The 20615-nt window shown below is 36.2% G+C and overlaps 1 protein-coding gene across 2 annotated transcripts; it reads right to left on the reverse strand.

Moving 5' to 3' along the window:
• Positions 1-2620: 2620 nt before the first annotated feature.
• Positions 2621-10436, reverse strand: LOC103957998 (E3 ubiquitin-protein ligase RHF2A). 2 transcript variants are annotated; one of them, XR_007253417.1, is made up of 10 exons: positions 10199-10436; positions 9388-9528; positions 9261-9307; positions 7551-7613; positions 7348-7456; positions 6852-7240; positions 6628-6735; positions 6166-6521; positions 5558-5674; positions 2621-2929 (listed from the first exon to the last, which is right to left on the reverse strand). XR_007253417.1 is itself a non-coding variant. In XM_009370224.3 (9 exons), exons 1-8 carry the CDS (start codon positions 10202-10204, stop codon positions 6212-6214), a joined length of 1173 nt encoding a protein of 390 aa, XP_009368499.1. In that variant the 5' UTR covers positions 10205-10436; the 3' UTR covers positions 2621-2929; positions 6166-6211. The 2 variants fall into 2 exon arrangements, 1 of the variants encoding a protein (XP_009368499.1); XM_009370224.3 differs by lacking the exon at positions 5558-5674.
• Between the last annotated feature and the right edge of the window lie 10179 nt (positions 10437-20615).

Raw genomic sequence — 20615 nt, forward strand, 5'->3', positions numbered from 1 at the left:
TGCTAGTCCTTGGAAGAACCATATTACTGTCGTAATCTATTTTGATCAACCAGAAAATTTTCCAGCTTCTGCATAGCGCAGAACATCTTCTCCACATGTTCGAACCAAGCCTCGACTATTTCGAGTTTCTCTATGCCATGGGAGTTTCTCACTTGAAGACAAGTGGCGATCTCCAAGGCATTCTTTCCAGAAGGGCGAAAAGCCTTCTGGATAATGTTGTGATAATTGCTTTGAATTGCCCAAAATCAAGAAAGATGGTGTGGTTCGTGCGCGACAAGGTGGCATAGTTTTGACATTAGAGATCAAGAATGACTAGCATTTAACATAATGTGTGTTATGAGTGTAGGACTACCTAAACATGTGCTCACCCTAACCCAGAATGTCCATACAGACATCATAATCAAGACATGCTAGTCGAAATCTGAAAGATGATGAAGTCATAAAGTGAAGGTTTTGTGGAGAACTATGAATAAATTCAAAAAGTAACTGAAATGAGATTCTGCAGTGTGCATGTTAGAACCCATATTACAAAACATAATGTCAAAGCATAAGTACAAATGCAGTATAAAGTAAAGAATATTCCCATCCTAGAAGGATGGACATTTATATAGAAAGGAAATTTACTTCCTATGTTGTCCGATGTCTTATTTAATGATTGTTTGTAATCCTCGTCGCGACAAGAGCACCACCAATAACACTTGGAGGGGCGTAAAAATAGAAAACATGAGCAGGTCCAAGAATAAAGTAAGCACATAAGTTTATTAAGGGACATTTGTGGGCCCCAACAGTGGGAAGGGCATATAAAGAAAGAGTGTAGAGATGAGAGACTGACGAGTGAACGAGAGAGTGAGATACTCTAGAAAAAAGAGAGAAACTAAGTGGTTTGTATGTGTGTGTGTTTGGGCTAAACCCACAAAGTAAATTATTTAGCCACCTGGCATAATTAGGAATAGTATATGGGCCAACTTGCCCACTTATTTAACAAGTCTAGCTAGCAAACCAACATTACCAGTGTGCAGCCTGCAATATTGACATGAGTAGTAAGACAAAGTTTAAAAAATGCACGAACATTCCAGGATGTGATCAAGGATCGAAGCAAGCTCAAATAACTGTCTTCCTCTCAACTAGCACAAGCTTCATCATATGGGTTTGGAGAAATTTTTTTTTTTTCCCCTCAAATGTATAATCTCATTATGCTACGACCAATGACTATAAAGTAGGAACTATGAGACCAACATGCACCTTAGACCCATCTGGCTTATCTAGGCCTACAGGCAAGTAGCCATGAGAAGGTCTCTCAACCTTTGGTAAAACCGGAACTGGAACCATAAAAGAACTAGAAAACCTAATAAGAAAATTAGGGTATGGTACACGGCAAGAATAACAAGTAATAGGCACAACAAGGAGCGTGAGCACAACAGGTACTGTACTACTAATGACAAGCAAATTTCAGTGGTATTCCTTCACTTGTAAGTGAGAGGTCTTAGGTTCAATTCTTGCCAAATGCAGATTTGAACCACATTATTGCTAGCCCATTATGAGACTAATCACATCCCTCCCCTTTAGTGTAGATACCTAATAGGAAAATTAGGGTATGGTACACGGCAATCATAACAAGTAATAGGCATGACAAGGAGTGCGGGCACAACATGTATTGTACTACTAATGACAAGCAAATTTCGGTGATATTCCTCTTCATTTGTAAATGAGAGGTTTTAAGTTCAATTCTCGCCAAATGCAGATTTGAACCACATATGGGCTAAACACATCCCTCTCCTTTAGTGTAAATAATATCGTTTGTTCAAAAAATAAGTAAAAAATAATAATAATAAAAAAATACATACCCCTCAAGCAAATTTTGGGGCGAAGGGCAGGGTAAAGGCAAACACACATCTTAACAACCTTGTTACAATGGCATCAATAATATACGATTTTATGTAGTGTAAAATCTCCGCCTAGTGCCACATAAGCGCTAGGTGGTTGGTTACCATCCAATTAATCCTTAGAAGTTTGAAAATTAAGAAAGAACGCCTGCTTAGGTGCCTGTCTAGACCGCATAGGCACCTGCCTAAACCTACCTAGGTCACAACTCTCACTTAACAAAAAATATATAACTTTCATTTTGCATTTTAATTTTTTCAATAAATAGTACATGTTGCACATGTTTTTATTATGTTTTTATCCTTTATAATCTATATTGTCATTCTATTTTGCAAGTATGCATCTCAATGCAATATGTATCTTTATGAACATAAATAGACACACTTATTTATAGGATATATAACAAATTTGCTTAAATCCGCTCGACTCTGCCTAGCCACCTAGGCAGTAGATCTCAGCCACCGCCCAACTAGCACCTAGCGTCTTTTAGAACCTTGCATGTCATATAAGGAAAAAAGAAAATACAATATGACAACCACAATGGAATTACATACATCATCCTAAGGTATACTATTTAGTTCAACAATGATAACTTTGGCACCGACTTCCTCGTCAGCGCATCCTAAGCTCGATAATAGACATTTCGACAATTTGATGCTGTTGTGTATAGTACCATAACAGCATTAAGTTCTGAGTCCTAACATAGTTTGGCAAAAGAAAGAAAACTATTCAAAGGACCTACAACACGAAGGAAATTACTGTATATCCATATAAAAGTTAATTGTCTACACGTATGTACGGTTCAAAGATACCTAACATGTGCGACGGAAGTATGTATTCACAAATAAGTTATAAGATAACCAATTTAAAAGCCGATAATGGTGTTCAGGTTTAAAAAGTAGAGCATACATTCTATAGTTTCTTTATTCTGAATTATATCTGAATCAGCAATGCTCTTTCCAAAAGTAGACAGACTATCCTCCACAGGAAGACGATGGCAAATGCGTCGTATCCACAGGGCTCTGGCAGTTCAAAGGGGAGATTCCACCTGCATTTAAACGAGCAATTTTCCCAGCAAATCAAATCTTTAGCAGATGAGACAACAGAAGAAACAATAATAAATAGGTAAACAAAGATGGCAAGAGTAATGAACTCAAATATAGAGAGTAAAATGCCAATAAACAAAACTATGAAATCTTCACTCTTCAGTAAGGGACGGCGCATCTTAAGCTCACAGGTGGCTGAGAATTGTGCAACAAGTTCTTTGGTTCATTTTTTACCATTCCCGGTTGCTTGATTAAGTTTGCAATCAACTAAAGTCTAAATCATGGCATGACAATCAATTCAACTTCCTGCTCACCAACTTACACATATATTCTCCCCACACATCCTTTGAATCCTGCACTGCATTTCAAACTATTGACGTTTGTTGCTTTCCACAACAATGCAGGCAAATTAGCCTTCAGACATGAAATTGTTATATTATGATTCCACAATATAACACTTTCCGAAACCTCCATTATCATTTTTAATCGCATGCCTTCAACTCCTGTAGATGACACGCCCACTAGATAGGTAGATAGACACAAACCAAACAGAAAGGCAAGCACTTCGGACCTTGAAGCTATATACCAGTTGACCATAGTAATGAGAGACTCCAGAAATAGTCAATTGTCCCTTGACTAATGACCCAAAAGGGCTAGCTTCATCCCCACTACCTCAACCTCATTCACCTCTCTTTTTATACTCTACTTTCCCCTTTGGGCCTGTTGCCCACCCCTTCATCTTTTCTTTGCACCTCAGATCACACGAAACCCTAACACACCCACAAAGAAGTGGCCAAGGAGCCCTGTATCCAAGGCCATTGTTGCCACACTCGGGGAGTTATTACTGACCTTGAGGACCTTGTCCCTAACGCTATGTTTGGATTAGAGAGCAGGACTTGATAATAATTAGGTGCAATTCATTTGAGAGAACTATGAAATGCTCCTTGCAAGGTGTATTTTTGTTAGTCCCAATCTCAGTATTTTTATAGTGCAATTAGGGTATGTTTGGGTGAGGAACTTCCAAATTCCAATGAACTTAGACAAAGTATGAAGACATGGATCACAAAAAGTTAAATAGGAGGGATTAGAAATGGATCACAACAAAGGCATATGAGAGGGATTTGCAAATGACTAATGCTGATGTGGCGCATTTTTAACTCCTAATTAATTTTTTTGTGATCAATTTCTTCCTCATTCTGCCTATATCCCTTGGAACTTGGAAGTTCCTCGCCCGATCATACCCATCAGGTGTTTTATTAGTACCTATGTGGTGCTCCAGTAGTTCATTGGTGGAGCTCATGAGTGCATTTTTTAAGAATTGAGACTAAATCTTTTTGGCCCCTCCTCCAAACATAGGGTGTGAGGACTTGAATTTTGGGTCAAATGCCACTCGCTCATGGCAATCCAGCTGGGGGTTTGGGTTAACATGGTCTTTGATTTCATCGATGGTAGTCCATTTCCTGATATAAATATTGAGGAAGAAAGATCAACTCAGATACATGTCCTGCAAATTTCACGATACCCAGAATCCAAATATACAGCAGCGACTCAAAAATTTTTAGTCCATGAACAGGTAGGGCGAGAGTTTGTGCTTTCTAGATAGAGGGGAGATTGGGACCAGACTGAAAGATATGTCGCAGATTTGGTGGTAGTGGATTTTGGCATTTCCATTTCTAGAGTTACGAGGCACAAGAGTTATAGAATAGACTGATAAGTGACGACCATGCATCTTGCTGAAGTCTTAACTGATGACACATTTTGACAGAAACGAATAGATTGTGAAAGAGAAAAAGAGAGTAAGGAGAAAAGCAAACACACATAAATGCTAAAGATATGTGACCAGTACGGAGCTGAGCTAAGTGAGTTGTGGAGCTGGTTTTTATCAACCATACTTTTGGATGAACTGATCAACAACAAAGGCATGGTTTCAGTACAAATAAAAGGCCCATAAGGATTGCTGTTTGACTAATTACGTTACTGAACCAGGCTACCTCATAGATCAATACAACTATTCATATGCATTAGTTTTCAACAGTTAAAAGCTCAGCAATATTTTCAATGAAATGATGCCAAACCATATGGAAGCTGTAGCTCATTCATAAGCACAAGATATTAACTGATTGGGACAGGGATAGGTAGTGCAACTGATACAACATTGAGAAAACTTCTTAAATTTGGTCCTAATTCATCTTAAGAGGCAAACAAATAAATCGAACCATGCAATACACAAACCTGATGAGAATGAAAGGCTGTGTATATTTGGTGTGCAAAAGTTTTAAAGATGAACCATATCAACTCCTCTTAAGGTTTACGATCACACTCCATCCACAAACATCAAAAAACTCTCCAACTTCTGATTACCAAACTGGGCCTCCAACTTATAAATGTCCCAGCTTTACACGACCGAGACTTTAGCTTTCATTACTTGGAACCTTTAAAAAACTTAAATTGTTTTTCTTGACCCTTCCAAAGATAATAGTAGCTGCTGCAACCTTATTCAAAGGCACATTACTAATGTAGGATATCTAACCTAACAGCAGCCATGTTTCAACTTTCATACACATGCACAGATGCACAACTACATTAACAATGAACGACCTCTGACCTTAAGACAAATAAAATTACTCAACTTGAGATGCAAACAATAAAGTTCTACATTCAGCTAAGAGAGCTTCCAGTGAAGAATCCTTGTTCCTACAAAGATACTTGAAGAGAAAATGCTCCTATTTGCAGCATCATTAGAGCAGCTACTGCCAAGGAAAACAGTACACACAAAAAGGCAAGTATCGAATAAGATTTTAAAACAAGCTTTCTCCTCCCTCATGCATTAATCTTGAACTCCCACAGAAATCCATGCTTATTCTTCCACTCTACCAAAATGTAATATGAAGCCACAATACAGAGAAGAAACAAAGACAACACACTAATCAAATAACAATATATTTCATCAAGAAGAGCAATAAACACATTAACCAACTAGAGAAAAAGAAACAAAGACAACACACTAATCAATTACCAATATATTTCATCAAGAAGAGCAATAAATACATCAACCATCTTGAGAAAAAGACACAGGACTCATGCAAAAAACATGGAGACCCGAAAGTAAAGAGAAAAGTAAACTAAATAGAAAGAAAAAAAATTACAGGAAAAATCCAAGTGGATTCAGAGAAAAGGAAAATACAAAAATCACATACTGAGTTCTAAAATGCATAAAAAAATTCAAACCCCAACTTACCTTATATAAGGAACTTCTTTGAGTTAATGCAATTGCTGAAAAATGCTTAATTTGAACTAGAACCTGTAGCACAAGCAGCTGGTTTATTGTGGTCATTTAAAAAAGTTTCACCATCACTTTCTGATATCTGTCGATTGTCTGATCCAGAAACCGGACTGTCTAAACTATTTGACACAGAAGCATCATGAACTCTGTTATTGTCTTTTGTTTCCAGACGCTCCATCATGCGTGATACAGTTTCAAACCCTGCATTAACCTCTCTTTTAACTTCCGAACCAAGATCTGCCATGGAAGTATTGCGAGAGAACAATCTCTCCTTCCAACCTTTTGTGCTTTTTGAAATTGACTCTTTGTATCTAATTGAAAATGAGAACGTGTGATGTTTATGCAACGAGAAAATAGGAAAATAAAACTCATTCAGAAATGGTAGAATAAATTACAAAGGTTAAAGCACATTTATACCTCGTTGATACTGCATTAAATCGAGCTTTCAGAGAGTCTGAAAATGATTGCATGTCTGATGGGCCAGCTCTATCTTGGGTACTTGGGGACGACTGGCTAGGCGACCTCCTAAAGGAAAATGATAATAAGATAGTAGTAAATCAACAACAGAGAAAAAAAAAAAAAAAAAAAAGATGTGCATTTGCGCACCAACATATATCTAATCAAGCTGAAGAATCTAGTACCTATTGCTCATGGAAGATCCTTGTTGATTTGGAGAAGAAACACTAGATCCAGACACAGAGGCAGCCACAGGACCAGATTGTGACGAATGTACGGGAGTTGTCATTTGAGACAATTCTTCCCCTATATTCGTAGGAGGCGAAGGGAAAGTTACTGCAACTGAAGGAGCCGGTTCACCTTCTTCCATCTGATCAGGGGAAGATGAAGCAGGAGCCGGAGGTGTGCTAGGATGGGTAGAGAAGACCAGGTATTGCTGGCGACCTTGAGCTGATGACCTATTTCTTTGTCCTTCCCTTCTGGCAATGTGGCGTGAACGACCCATTGCAGCAGCAGCAGCTAAGTGCTGAATTATACGCTCTTCAAGTTCAGCATCATTTACACCCATGGGTAACTACATCAGGAGCAAAATTGAAAAACTTTTAATAAGAATCTTCAGTTTTGGTGGGTTTATACTACATTTAACTTAATAACGTTAAAGAGCAAAGATAGAATACAAACATGCTGCAATTCAAAATCACCAAGAGTTGGATGATGAAATATTGTAGTATTTCGAGGTGGATTAGACCTAATACTTCTCTCTTGCACTACTGCCTCTAGCAGTTCTTGGCTGTAAATACACAAAATGAAGCTCTTATCATTTTGTAATACTTGTATGAGAGATGAATCAAAGGAATACCAGGACCAAGAAAAAAACTACTAACCCAGTGGGATCCTTCAAGCTGATGGGTTGCCAACACATAGGACATTGGGAGCTTCGCTGACACCTACAAGATTGAAACAAAATTTCAATTTTTGAGAACTTTCAAAAGTCACCGGTATATCTTTTTAAAATAAGGCTTAACATAAAATCACTGTTGCAAAAACTTTCATAGATTGTTTTGAGCGCTAAGGTAATTGCAATCGCTCCTTGCCCATTTTACACGTGGTGTCCCTTAAATTTTTTGTTTAAATTAATTTAACTCACATATTTAAGAACCATGTTTTCCCTACTTAACTCACTTGCCTTCCACTGGTTTCTCCGACCCAACCCGACAGTCCCAACCATTGCTGCACCTTCCAACCTAGCCACTGCCCCTCCTCCAGTTAGTCATCATTGTTCAAACGAAATTTCTAGATTTCTAATTCTGATAAAAACGAAATTGAAATCTTGGGCTTGCAGGAGGGTCTAACATATTCTCCACCAAGAAATTAAAAATGCCATTACATTTTTTATGTAGTTTTGTTTTCTTTGTATTTTCGTTTTGTCTCTTGTTTACCTTCTCCTTGATCATTCCCTCTATTTTTTTTTTTTTAAAATATAATTATGTGTAATTGACTGAGCGTTCCTTCTATTAATTTTCCTTCTTTTAAGTGACTGCAGTCTATTGCTTTTGTTTGGAATTTCAAGCTCTGAATATATGGTTTTATATGGAATCAGAAAGAAATACAGAAATGATTTCTAGGTTTAGGATAAGAGTGGAGAGACAGGATGTAAAAAGCTACAAATGGAGGGAGAGTGAATGGCAATGAGTAAATAAGTAAGACAAACATGGTTCATAAATCTGTAAGTTAAATTAACATATAAAAATTAAAAGGAAAGCCACATGAAAACTGGAAAGAGGGTGTTGCAGCAATTGATGCTAGCATTCCTCTTAAGTTAATAGGGAACTGCATAGAAACAAGCTTCTGGCATCATATCTATCTTGGATTCTTGGTAACCATAATAACTAAAAGCAAGGTGTATTTATTCGTGGGCAAAATGAAAGTTCATGAATCATGTGTGAGAAAGGAGACAAACCTCAAGATGTCAAAGAAAGCTCATTAAAACTACTATTGCAAACATAAAGATAAAAGAAGATAGGATATGAATTCTAATCCTTTCAGCTCAAATTAATATGCCCTAATCATTATTGTACAAGTTGTTAAAGCATGGTGTTGGTAGTACAAAAGTCAAAAGTATAACTAGGTTGACCATCATTACAAAAAGTAGAAATTCAACGCCATGTGAAGAGATTTCATTTGAAGTATCCCTGAAGGCTTTAGCAACTAGAATTTACCTGTTAATCAATTTCGATGAGTTCACAACTAACCAACAAGTAAATATCAGTAAATATGTTCGGTAAATATTTTGTTTCTTAGCCTGGAGTAGTTATGCCAACTATAAAATCACAATTCGCAATGCACACAGCATTCCCTAGAAGTAAGATGTGGAACCAGAACAGGGATTCTGACACAAATGCCTAGACCTAATCTTTAATTCCAACAATGAACTATTTGCAGAGTCACATTATTTGGCTACCTTATAATCCTGTGCTACCATTCATAGGCATTTCATGAACAAGAACAAGAAAATCTAACTATAATATCAACAACAAAAAAATTATAAACGGAAAAGAACTTTAAATACTAAGAAATGGGTATCAGAAAATAACCACTCAAGAATGCACTGAAGATGAAATTCATGCTTGCAACCTGTCAACTGCATACAGAAAACGAGAATTGATTAAAACGGAAACCAGATAAGAAAAGATAATAGTGTCTCAACCATTTTATATATACCGTAGAAGGATCATTTTCACAGAAGGCCTCTAGGCATATACTGCAAGCATCATCACAGGCTTCCTGGATTCCTCCCTCCACAAAAGCTGCTGCTGATGTCAAGCGGGCATCAGAATTGTTGGTCTCTTCTATTCCCGGAACCTGTAAAGCAACGCTATAAGCTTAGCAAATACGATTTGTAAAATTCAGAGAACTTCTTCCACGGGGACATAGAAGCATAAATAACGAAGGTGAAGTACTAACGCAATCAAGAACAATGGAGTTTAAAAAATTTGTATCCATTTTTCATGATATTATGCATGGATCAGATATATCATGGCGAATTCTTCAGAAAAAATTGTGTCTTCCACAATGGAATCTGATAAGTGATATTTCGAGTAAGTGTTTACATAATCTTCTTCTGTCCGTTCCTTAATCAAACCAATACAAAGTATGTTATTACATTGTATTTACAACAAAGGGAACAACTTCAGCACTGAAAGGCCAACACTAAGAACCACCAATAATTTGACCCACCAAGATAATCAGATCAAAAATTCATAAAATCAAATTAAGAGATCTAAAAATTACAAATAAATAACAAATACAACTCCTTTCTTCCCCTTGAATTCAGAATTAAAGCATTGAGGTACACTAAAACATATGAAAACGAACAATCAGAAGAATCAAGGGTCAATTAAACAGTGTTTAACACCTAATTTAAGAGGGAATATTACAATTCATGAGTTTCTCATATTTTCTTACCAATGGAAACCAATTTAATCATTTGATGGACAACCAAAACAGTCAAATCACAAAAGTACTTAATTACCTCCATGAAAATTGCAAAGTCTTGAAATTATACAGCCAAAAAATGGATCCTTGATTGCAGGGATGAAGTTTAAATTGGGATTATGGGAACAGCGAAAACCCTAGAGAGAGGGGGAGGAGAGAGAGTTTGCTAATTAGTCAGCTTTTTGGTTTTTTGTTCACTTTATTCATTGTGAGCGAGCGAAGACTTGACTCTTGAGTGCCGCGGAGTGGCGAAGAAGATTAGCTCTCTCTTTCTCTCTCCTCTCTCTCCCTAGAATTGTATATGCGTCGGCAGTCACCACAGTGTTCACACGTGTCCTTCCCACCGATTCGCTTTTGACTATTCATTCTAACTTATTTTACCCGCCAATCTCTTCGGTCTTTCTCGATTTTTTTTGGCTGTCAGTCCAAACAACTTGGAACAAATTAATTTCACAAACTACTTTTCTTTCATAGTTTTTTTCCTGGAAATTTGGCTGTTTTGATCCATTCTTTCCAATTTGGTTGCTAGAATGATCCATTCCCTAAAAATTTGTTGTTTTCTATTATTTTTTTTTATGTAAAATGTCTAAATTCTTATTGTATAATTGCACACTTTAACGACTTCATCAACTGTTCAAAATTCCAAATCTCCTCCCCCTCTCTTCAAAATTCCAAATCTCCTTTGGGGAGAAAAAAATAATCACAAAAATTCACAAGGAAAACAAGATTGCCCTCATTAAATAAGCAGAGCTCTTAAGCATCCTCATGCGCAGCTCAACAAAAGCTTGCCCAAAGACTAAACAAATCACTTACAATCAATAAGGGTAGTCGGAGCACGTAGTTCAAGTGAAGAGATCAAAAAGCCTATGGCGGGTTATCAACTGCCCAACTCCGTCAATATAACCCATGTCGAAGAAGTACTAGAACTCATCGATAGTCAGGTCCAAGTCAAAGAATTTACTCAGATTGGAAAAAGTCCACTATCATACGGATTGCATTTAGAGAACACTAGGCAGAAACGCAACACAAAGTAGTAAGGATGGAACTTGATCATGTTAGAACCAATCAAATGTCAATTATACAATATATAATAAATTCACAATTTATTTCAAATTACAATTTCACTATATATACAATATACCAGAATATGAACAATTAATAAAATTGCATATAAAATCACAAATCACTGACTTGTTTATGGAAGATAAAAGCTTGAAGTTACAATCTCCTAAGACAAAATTTGCCCCTACACCAGTGCAGTAGTTCAACGGACATCTATCTTACAGGATACAACTATCTAACCTAAGTTCTTGCACTCGAACTTGGATTCTTGGCGAATTACTATGTGTTTCTCTATGAATGATCAAAAAGAGAGGGTCATTGAATTGTATTTACGTTTCTAATATTACTGCCATATATATAATGTCGTTTTTGAACAGTTATGGTTGTTCATGCTTATCTTTCTAGAACAGATGTAACTGTTTATGTAAACAATCTTATCCTTTCGAAAAAAACTGAATCCTAAAATCAAAAACGTAAAAATCGTACTTGTGTTTTTCGTCCATCCAAGCCCAAAAGACCAAAGGCCCAAGGCCCATCTTTGCCATATATACACCCAAACCTTCGAAGTCCAAGGCCCAAGGTCCATGTCTTTGGCCCAATTCCTTTCAAACAATAAGTGAGTGAACTCACTTATAAAGGGGAAGTAGACAAAGTGTATGGGCAGTGTGTGACAAGTTCTAACAATACCCCACATTTTCTATTCAAACTCTAGTAGATGACTCTCTTAGCAGTCCCACTGCATGGTTCATGGTTGCTCTCTTCCTTTGCTCATCTTACGCGAACTCCAGACAGAATCACATGCTTGTACACCTCCTAAAAGTCCTCGAACTGCTCGTTGAAAGAAGGCCTGACAATTCCTGACACGACCTAATAACCCAACACGACACGACACGAAATTAACAGGTGTTCGGGTCAACACGTTAATGAATTGGGTTGTTATAAGGTAACCCGACAAGCACAACGGATTGGTTTGGATATACACGTGGATAACACGATACACAATAAGCAAAATATTGATTTTATAATTTTATAACCCTAAAAAAAACTATAATAATTATATATTAATTTAACAATTTAATACCCCTAAAAACTATAATAATTTTATGTGTGTGTGTGTGTGTGCGTGTTAAATTTAATTTAAAAAATTGGTGACCATTGGATCGGCTGAGATTTAATCTCAGCCGTCCATTGTGCATTAGGTTGGAGGCTATTCTTCTCTTCTTTTTTATTCACTCCGATCTCTCTAGTCCAGACTTACTACTACTCCATCTCCTTAATTCGCATCTCTCTCGCATCTTCCTCCGGTCACTTCCTTCAACTCGACTCTGGCAGCCACAAGAAAACCACACACAAGTAAGCACACGCTAAAGTTATGAATTTTGTATTTTTGGGTATTCTATGTTTTTATTTTCAAAAACTAGTGATTTGGGGTTTTCATTAAAATTATAACTAATGGTTGGGGGATTTTCTGGGTTAGGGGTTTCTAGGGTTCTCTGATTTTGGAGATTCTGAAGTTTCTGGGTTGGGGCATGTTTACAAACATTCAAAAAATCCAGTGATCGAGCAAGCATGCTTCGCAAGCTTGAAAATGACAAAAGGACGAGGCAGAAATAGAATCAAGTATTGGAATTTGGGAGTATAGATGTAGTTATGTAAATTAACTTTATTATGTCATGCCATTTAGTCGTATTGTAAGCCGTAAGGTGAGATTCATTACTTAAAGTCATATATATACATATATATATATATATATATATATATTGGGGATATGTTATCAGGGGACTGGGGAGGTTAGAATTCAGATGGCTTGTGAGGCAAGCAATGACAGAGTAGTGACGCTCCACCTATTTTTGTTTTGTTGTAGTAGATGCAATGTCTTAATTATTTGTATGGAATTATTTCTCCCAAGTATTGGCAATTGGCAGGCAAGTCCTCTTTTTATTGTGAACGTCGCGAGTTCATTTGTATCTATGTTTTATTTGGGGTCTATTTACTTGAAGTTAATAAGTGGGGTCTATAATTGTTTTCCAGATTTGGAGATTTGGAACAAGCAAAGCAATTAAGCAAGGTTGCAACCTGCAAGTGCAAGGTATTTTTAATTGAATTGTGAATTTGAAAGTAATTTGAAATTGATATGGTATGAAATTGGTATGAGCAAGATTTTACAGTTTTGTTTTTCTTTCTTTGGATGTTGTAGAGTAAGATTTTACGAACTTTAGTGATGGAGCGTCAGTGGAAGTCACAATAGGAATACAACTTGATCATGGAAGGGGATGGGTAATATGAATAGACATTTGAAAATGTGCCCTGGACTGACTGGTGGATTATTGTCGATGTATGAATTATGTTCCCAAAACTTTGATCCTGTGGTATTTCGTGGCTTATTGGTAGAGGTCATTATCAAGCATAATCTTCCTTTTAGTTTTTCTGAATATGAGGGAATTAGGACTTTGTTTGCATATATATCTCTTTATATTAAGTTACTGTGTAGAAATACAATTAAAGCCTGTGTGTTGAGGATGTTCAAAAATGAAAAACAAAGGCTTCATAATTTGTTAGGCTTAGTTGAAGGTAAAATTTGTTTGACATCAGACTTATGGACTTTGCAATGCATTGATGGGTATCTTGCTCTTACTGCTTACTTTGTAGACAAAGATTGGAAATTGCATAAAAGAATTTCAAGTTTTTTTCACATGCCTTCTCCGCATACTGGTGTTTCATTATCTGAGAAAATTAATGCATTGGTGACTGAGTGGGGGATTAAGAAGAAGTTATTTTCTATTACTTTGAATAATGATTCTTCAAATATTTCTGTTGTTAGCATTTTGAAGAATCAATTGAATCTTAGAAGTCTTCTCGTGCTGAATGATGACTTCTTTCATGTGCGTTGTGCTCATGTTTTGAATTTGATAGTCCAAGGTGGACTTAAAGAAATTGATTCTTCAGTGATAAAGATTTGTGAATGCATCAAGTATATAAAGGGCTCTGAGGCTAGGAAACTAAAGTTTTATGAATGTGTTAGACAAGTAGGGATATTGGATGGTAAGAGAGGTTTGAGACAAGATGTCCCTACTAGATGGAACTCAACCTATATTATGCTAGATAGTGTAATCTTCTATCGATATGCTTTGATTCATTTAGGGTTGAGTGATTCCAATTTAGTAGTTGTCCTTCTTTTGAAAAGTGGGATAAAATAATAAAGTTTTCCAAGTTTTTGGAGTACTTTTATGAGGTTACGTGCTTATTCTTTGGGACAAAGTCCCCCACATCAAATTTGTTCTTCCCTAAGGTGTTCGTAATCCAACTTCAAATTAAGGCAACCATGGATGACTCTGAAAGTTTCATGAATAAGATGGGGACTTACATGTACATGAAGTTTGAGAAGTCTTGGTCAAAGTACAGTTTGATTTTGGCAATTGCAATCATCTTAGACCCTCATTATAAATTGCATTTTGTGGATTGAGCTTACACAAAGCTTCATGATGTGAATTCAGTCGAATTTACAAAGGTTAATGACAAATTGAATGTTCTTTTTGGTCTGTACTTGGAAAAACTTTCACATCTTGATAATTCAAATACTCCAGTGAATTCAGTGCCTAATCATCAAACATGGAGATGTTCTCTTTGAGGAAACCTAAGTTTGTTTTTATTTACTTTATTTATTTGTAGTAGTAGTACTATAAAAAGTGTTGATATTATATTTGAAATTTACATGATGCATGATTCTTATTACGTTTTCGTTTTTATTTTTATGATGTAGGATTTTGATAATAATTATGATGGTTCAATTTCGATTGAAAAAAAAAAAAGAATTGTAGAAGTATTTAGAGGATAAAGGAATAGATAGAAAAGTAGACATAGATGTTCTTTCTTGGTGGCAAATGGAGCGTTTTCATTATCCGATATTTTCTCAGTTAGCACGAGATGTGTTAACAATTCTCATTTCAACTGTTGCATCAAAATCTGCATTTAGTATTAGGGGTAGAGTACTTGATCGATATCGTAGTTTATTGTTATCAGAAACAATTCAAACTTTGTTGTACACACGAGATTGGCTATTTGGAAAAGGAGGTAATATATTTTTATATGGTATAGTACTATTGTTTTATTTCTTTTCATTATTATTTTGGTAAACTTCTTATAATTTGAATGGTTTTTAATGTTTGGTTTTTCTATACTTAGTTTATGTGGAAGAGAGTTCTGACGTGAAAAAACTTACTGAAAACATCATCAACATAACTCTTGAAGGCAATAGATCAAGCCAAAGTTTCAATAAAATTTCCTCATGATGATTGATGAAAATTAAGGATTTTGTAAAAGGAATAACATGCCAGCTTTGAGTTCTATTGTCAAGGTTTAAACTTTTGAGAAAAGCTTCACAACCTTGAAAATAAAAACTCTTTCATTTTGCATATCCTTGCACATTTAATATTTTGTGATAGACTAGTAGTGTATGGATGTTTTTTTTATTAGGCTCTTATTTTCAAGTGTAGATGTAGTACTTAAACGACAAATGTGTTTTAATGTTTTGAAATAATATTTATGTGGCAATGCGTGGTATGTGCAATTTAAGAAGAAAAAAAATATTTTTCTTAACGGGTCATAACGGGGGTAAAGTGACCCCACCTGTTAATGACTCGTTAAGATAACTGGTGTGACACGACATGACCCATTAAGATAACATGTGTTACACGAAAACAACATGAACACGACAGACACGACTCATTTGCCAAGCCTAGTCGAAAGTGATCTTGACGTGAGCAGCCTTGAAGTAACCTACCTTACCAGAAGATCCTCCCTAACGAAACAATGGCAAAGGGTACTCGTCACCTTTGTGGCTTAAAGGAGACATGTTTAGAAATTTCTACAAAAAATGTGAGAAAAAAAAAATATCTGATGCATGCCCAAGAAATAAAATATATATATGTGGAGTAACGCGCCAGGCCACAACCAACTGGCTGCTCCATGGAGCAACCCAGCACGTCAGACGACCTAACCCACCAAAAGGCCCACACCAGGCAGCCCAGCACGCAAGGTGATGTCTCTCTCTTTCTCAATCCAAAAGGGCTAGCATCTCAAGTAAAACAGGAAGGGGGTTGATGCCCCCGCACTTCCTTTATTCTTTCTCAATCCTGCACAAGCCCGAGCTTATCAACCAATTGGCGGAAGGCCAAGCCCGTGTTAGCTTCCCCTATGCCCTAATGCCCTTTGGCCTAAGCCGAGCCAACACGTGGCCCCAACCAATCGTGTCGCGCCACACTTCTCAACTCCTCGCCAAGCCGTTCAACCTACAGCAATAGCAACAGCACAGTAGCCTCATGGTTACTTTATCCCCATCCTCGGCTAATGCCTAGCCAATTTTCAAGCTCAAAGTTACAGAAAATTAAAAAGAAGAAGAATTAAATTTTTTTTTTTCTTACCTTGGTGTGGCATGGAAAAGAAGAAAAGGAACGAGCAACGATTCTTTACAAGGGCAAGCAAAGAAGAAGGCTAGGAGAGGGGGAATAAATTCTCTCTGGCATTCTTTCTTTCTTGTAGTTTTAAAAATTTCTCTCCAAAATTATTTAACTCCCTACTTAAGGCAGACTTAAATAGGTTTTCGTGGCAATTGATTCCCTTTCCTAGAAGAATTTATCTCCAAGTCAAGGTAGAAGATGTGCATCAAATTAGGAAACAACTCTCTACTTACCTAAGCAACTTAGGATCTCTACACCTATTGCCTTTGTTGCTAGCAACCTTGCAGGTGTTAGGGCATTTTTGGAGCAAAAAATAATCCCAAAAATCCACAAGGTGACACGTGAACTTTTATTCAAGAAATACAAGATTGCCCTCATTAAATAGGTAGGGCTCTCAAGCGTCCCCACACGTAGCTCAGCATCCCTGAAAATTCAAGCACCTGACTATGACTGCTCCCATCTCCCCTGCTCGTGTGAAAAATTCAAGGGTATTAAAGATAAAGATTGATTACCAAATTCAATCTTTAATACAATCTTATACGAAGACCAAAGCATTAAGAATCCTTATCACTATCAATTAGGGATATTCCCATCATCATTCCAAGATATTATCTCCTAATTAATATCTTGGAAATATTCATTCCTTGTGCATCCTATGGATGACATAACTTGGCTAATAGGAAGCCACCATGTGTAGGGCAAAACAATATCCCCATAGTCAGCCACCTCCCTACCCTTATCTCCACAAAATTTTGGTAAGCTTTTTGCTATACAGAAAACCCTAAACATTCACTCTATTCAGAGTAGTTAGTCATCAAAGATCCATTGGCTAAACCCCCCCCCCCAACAATTTTCCCCCACACTCCTCGTGGGCATATGAGACTTTGATCTTTGATCAAAGATGTTAATTGTTTGGTAGATACTTTTTCGTCAAGACTGAAGACAGAGGAAATTTTCTACCACATCCTCCCTTTTCAAACCACATTCTCTTTCATACACTTGCCCTCCCTCTCACTCTCTCTTTAGGTTAAAGTTTCAATCTTCAAGTTTTCCCATTCCTCTTGAGCTTTCCAATGGAAATCAATCAATAGTGCAAAACAACGAAAACCTATAGTTTTTTTTCTCATGAAATATTGCAATTATAAAGTAGAGGTTTTTAGAATCCCCTGCTCTGAGAGATAAAGTAGAGAAAATACGAAAGAAAAGAGAGAATAACCCAAGTATCTTTCACTATCATTATGCCATCTTTATCTGCGGCATCAAATACATGAGTGGTCATCCAAAGATTCTCTATAGTTATCAAAAAGCCTCTCTACATTAATATAATTGTTTATGATGGTTTACTATCATATATTAGATAATAACAACCACTATTCATGTTTCACAACACTCCCCCTTGGATGTCCGTATATCAATGATAAGTTGCCTTGTTAAAGAAACTAGCTAAGTGTCACGTCCTGGACCCAAGGTCGATGGAAAAATATAACTCTACTACCAGTGCGCAAGCTAAAAATTAAACTAAACAAAAAGATTGAAGGCAAAACAAACTTCTCTTAAAAAAAAACTCCAAAATCTTACAAGTTGTAGAGAAATAAATAAATCCTTGAATCCTCGTCTAACACCACCTTAGTTCCCTCTAGCAACTCTCTTACCATATAACTCATTTGTAAAATAAAAGGTGAAGGGTGAGCAACAATCATCGTCGCCCAGTGAGTAGAATATGTAATACACCAATCAAGCATGTTGTTTTACTCACACTATACCAGAGTATAATTATAAACAAGTTTGCATCACATATATGCCATATCACATTACATCATCCCTTCACATGTTGGTCATTCTTCATAATATGTAGCTTACCACGTGATCCCTGAATTGGCATTTATGCCTTAATGTCCTCTTGTGCCATATATTTATCCCTTGAATAACCAAAATACTAAAGTTCTCATGCTCCATGAACAATCTCAACAATTCCACATATAATGTGTATATGAACACCAAAACATTTCCCGAAAGCTAACATGCTTGACTTGAAACTAACAAGATATTTAAAAATAGAGTAACACCCATGATAATTCATGGTTTTTATGTTATCTGAAAATAAGAATTTTTAGAACACATTATATAAACCACTCACCTCGCAAATAGAACCTTGGCATGACAACTATCTATCGATCCCGTATGTCAAATTCTTTCTCTCTCTAGGACTCACTATGCATGCATTCCATTGGTTTTAGGGCACATTTCCAACAATCTCACACTTGCACTAGAGCCAATCAGTCGTGTGTTTAGTGATGATACCTTTTCAGATGTCATTTCAAAGATAGCTGAGTAATAGGCCTCGATAACGGATATTTATATGTCATCTATAAAAGCAACTTTGAGATTAATGACATTACCGATATACATGATTTCAATTGTATGGTTTAGTCTCTCAATTGTGTTTGGAACTTGATGAGACCTTGATTCCCTAGCTTGAGCTATTGCCTTATTAATGTTGTAGTGTGGGTGCACTAATGACGTTTTCTTGTTGTAAGCTTGGCGATATATTTTGCAATGATTTTGAAAAACTAGAGTCATTATTTTTACTGTTTCCATTCAACTATTTCTTTATTCGTAACAAAGAGATATCCAATGCTTGATATGATGTTAGATTCAAAATCTAAATCAGTTTTACACTTCCTTTTGTTACTCTGAATTTTCCTCGTTATTGAGGAATCCTTCCTTTAGTATTTCTCAAACACTTAAGGACTCACTTGATAGTTAACATGGTTTTGATCTTGGGTTTGCATTGATATCGTCTTGTACCATTCTTAGTATAACTCTTACCAGTGTTTTCACACAATAAAAATTACTTCAACCACCTTTCTATGAATGCATAAAGGATTCTCTTTATACATTCCATTTCTTTGGCAATCTTTGGGTACACACTCTTTAAGAAGAGCAACTTCCTAGTCTCATTGGAATTGTTCTTCTATTTGAAGTTTATCATTTGAGAAACTTCCTTGCATCTTTATCTATTAATACGGATTGAGATAAACCACTTAACTCATGAAATCTATCTTATAGCTTTTCTTCCGTAGTGTATAGAGCATGTCTCCCATATACAGCCTATCATAATAGAACGTTTTAAAGTCAACTTTATTAAAGCAGCATTTTATTTTCATTTCCATCTATATGTACAAATTTAGGAATATGAATAACTCCCACTAATCTTTTGTAAACAAGAGATTTATTTACATCTTTATGAGAAATCAAATGATTTGACGTTTTCTCATTAGGTGCTTATAGCTCTCACTAGCTTGCTTAGACTCATGGTGGATGGATCTCTATAATATATACATCTTGTGATTCCTAGACTTAGACATATATCATCAAGACAATCTTGATAATGGTATCGGAAAACCATATTATGTTCAAACGTTAAATCACTGTGTAGTTGTAGCAAGCAATCTCTCAATTAATTGAAATCAAGACTATGTCAAAGATGGTTTCTTCAAAGTTAACCTATCTCTTCGATTGTGGTCACCTTAAGCTACTAATTGGCTTTGTAGGTTTCTATACTTCGGGTTAAATGTTAAATACCATTTCCTTGAGTGTAAATCAAACATACGCTCAATGTAGTCCCAAGGATCTTCTCTTTAATTCCTTTAAATTAAGGAGGTGTAACTCTATGACTAGTCATAACGTTCAAACCATTCAACTAAGATGATTTTTTTTTTTAATATTTTTTTTATCCTTATTGATCTTCTTGGAGCTTGTGGTGCAAGATCTAGGTTTTTAAATTTGTTGAGCAACTTATACCTCAAGGACATATTCCTTGAGTTCTATCTCTTGTTCATTTGCTCTTTCTAAGGCAAATCCTATTTGGAGGACTATAATGAACTACCCAACAAACAACCTTTGTTAGTAGGTCTATAAATATGATATCCATAG

This window comes from the organism of the source record quoted next, unplaced genomic scaffold, assembly GCF_019419815.1.
Source record: "Pyrus x bretschneideri cultivar Hongxiangsu unplaced genomic scaffold, Pyrus_bretschneideri_v1 Contig58, whole genome shotgun sequence".
Taxonomy (NCBI): domain Eukaryota; kingdom Viridiplantae; phylum Streptophyta; class Magnoliopsida; order Rosales; family Rosaceae; genus Pyrus; species Pyrus x bretschneideri.

Coding starts and splice junctions, on each gene's coding strand:
- LOC103957998 (XM_009370224.3), bottom strand. Junction 9,308..9,387: donor GTGAAAATGATCCTTCTACG/GTATATATAAAA, acceptor TTCTGTATGCAG/TTGACAGGTTGCAAGCATGA. Junction 7,457..7,550: donor AGCTTGAAGGATCCCACTGG/GTTAGTAGTTTT, acceptor GTGTATTTACAG/CCAAGAACTGCTAGAGGCAG.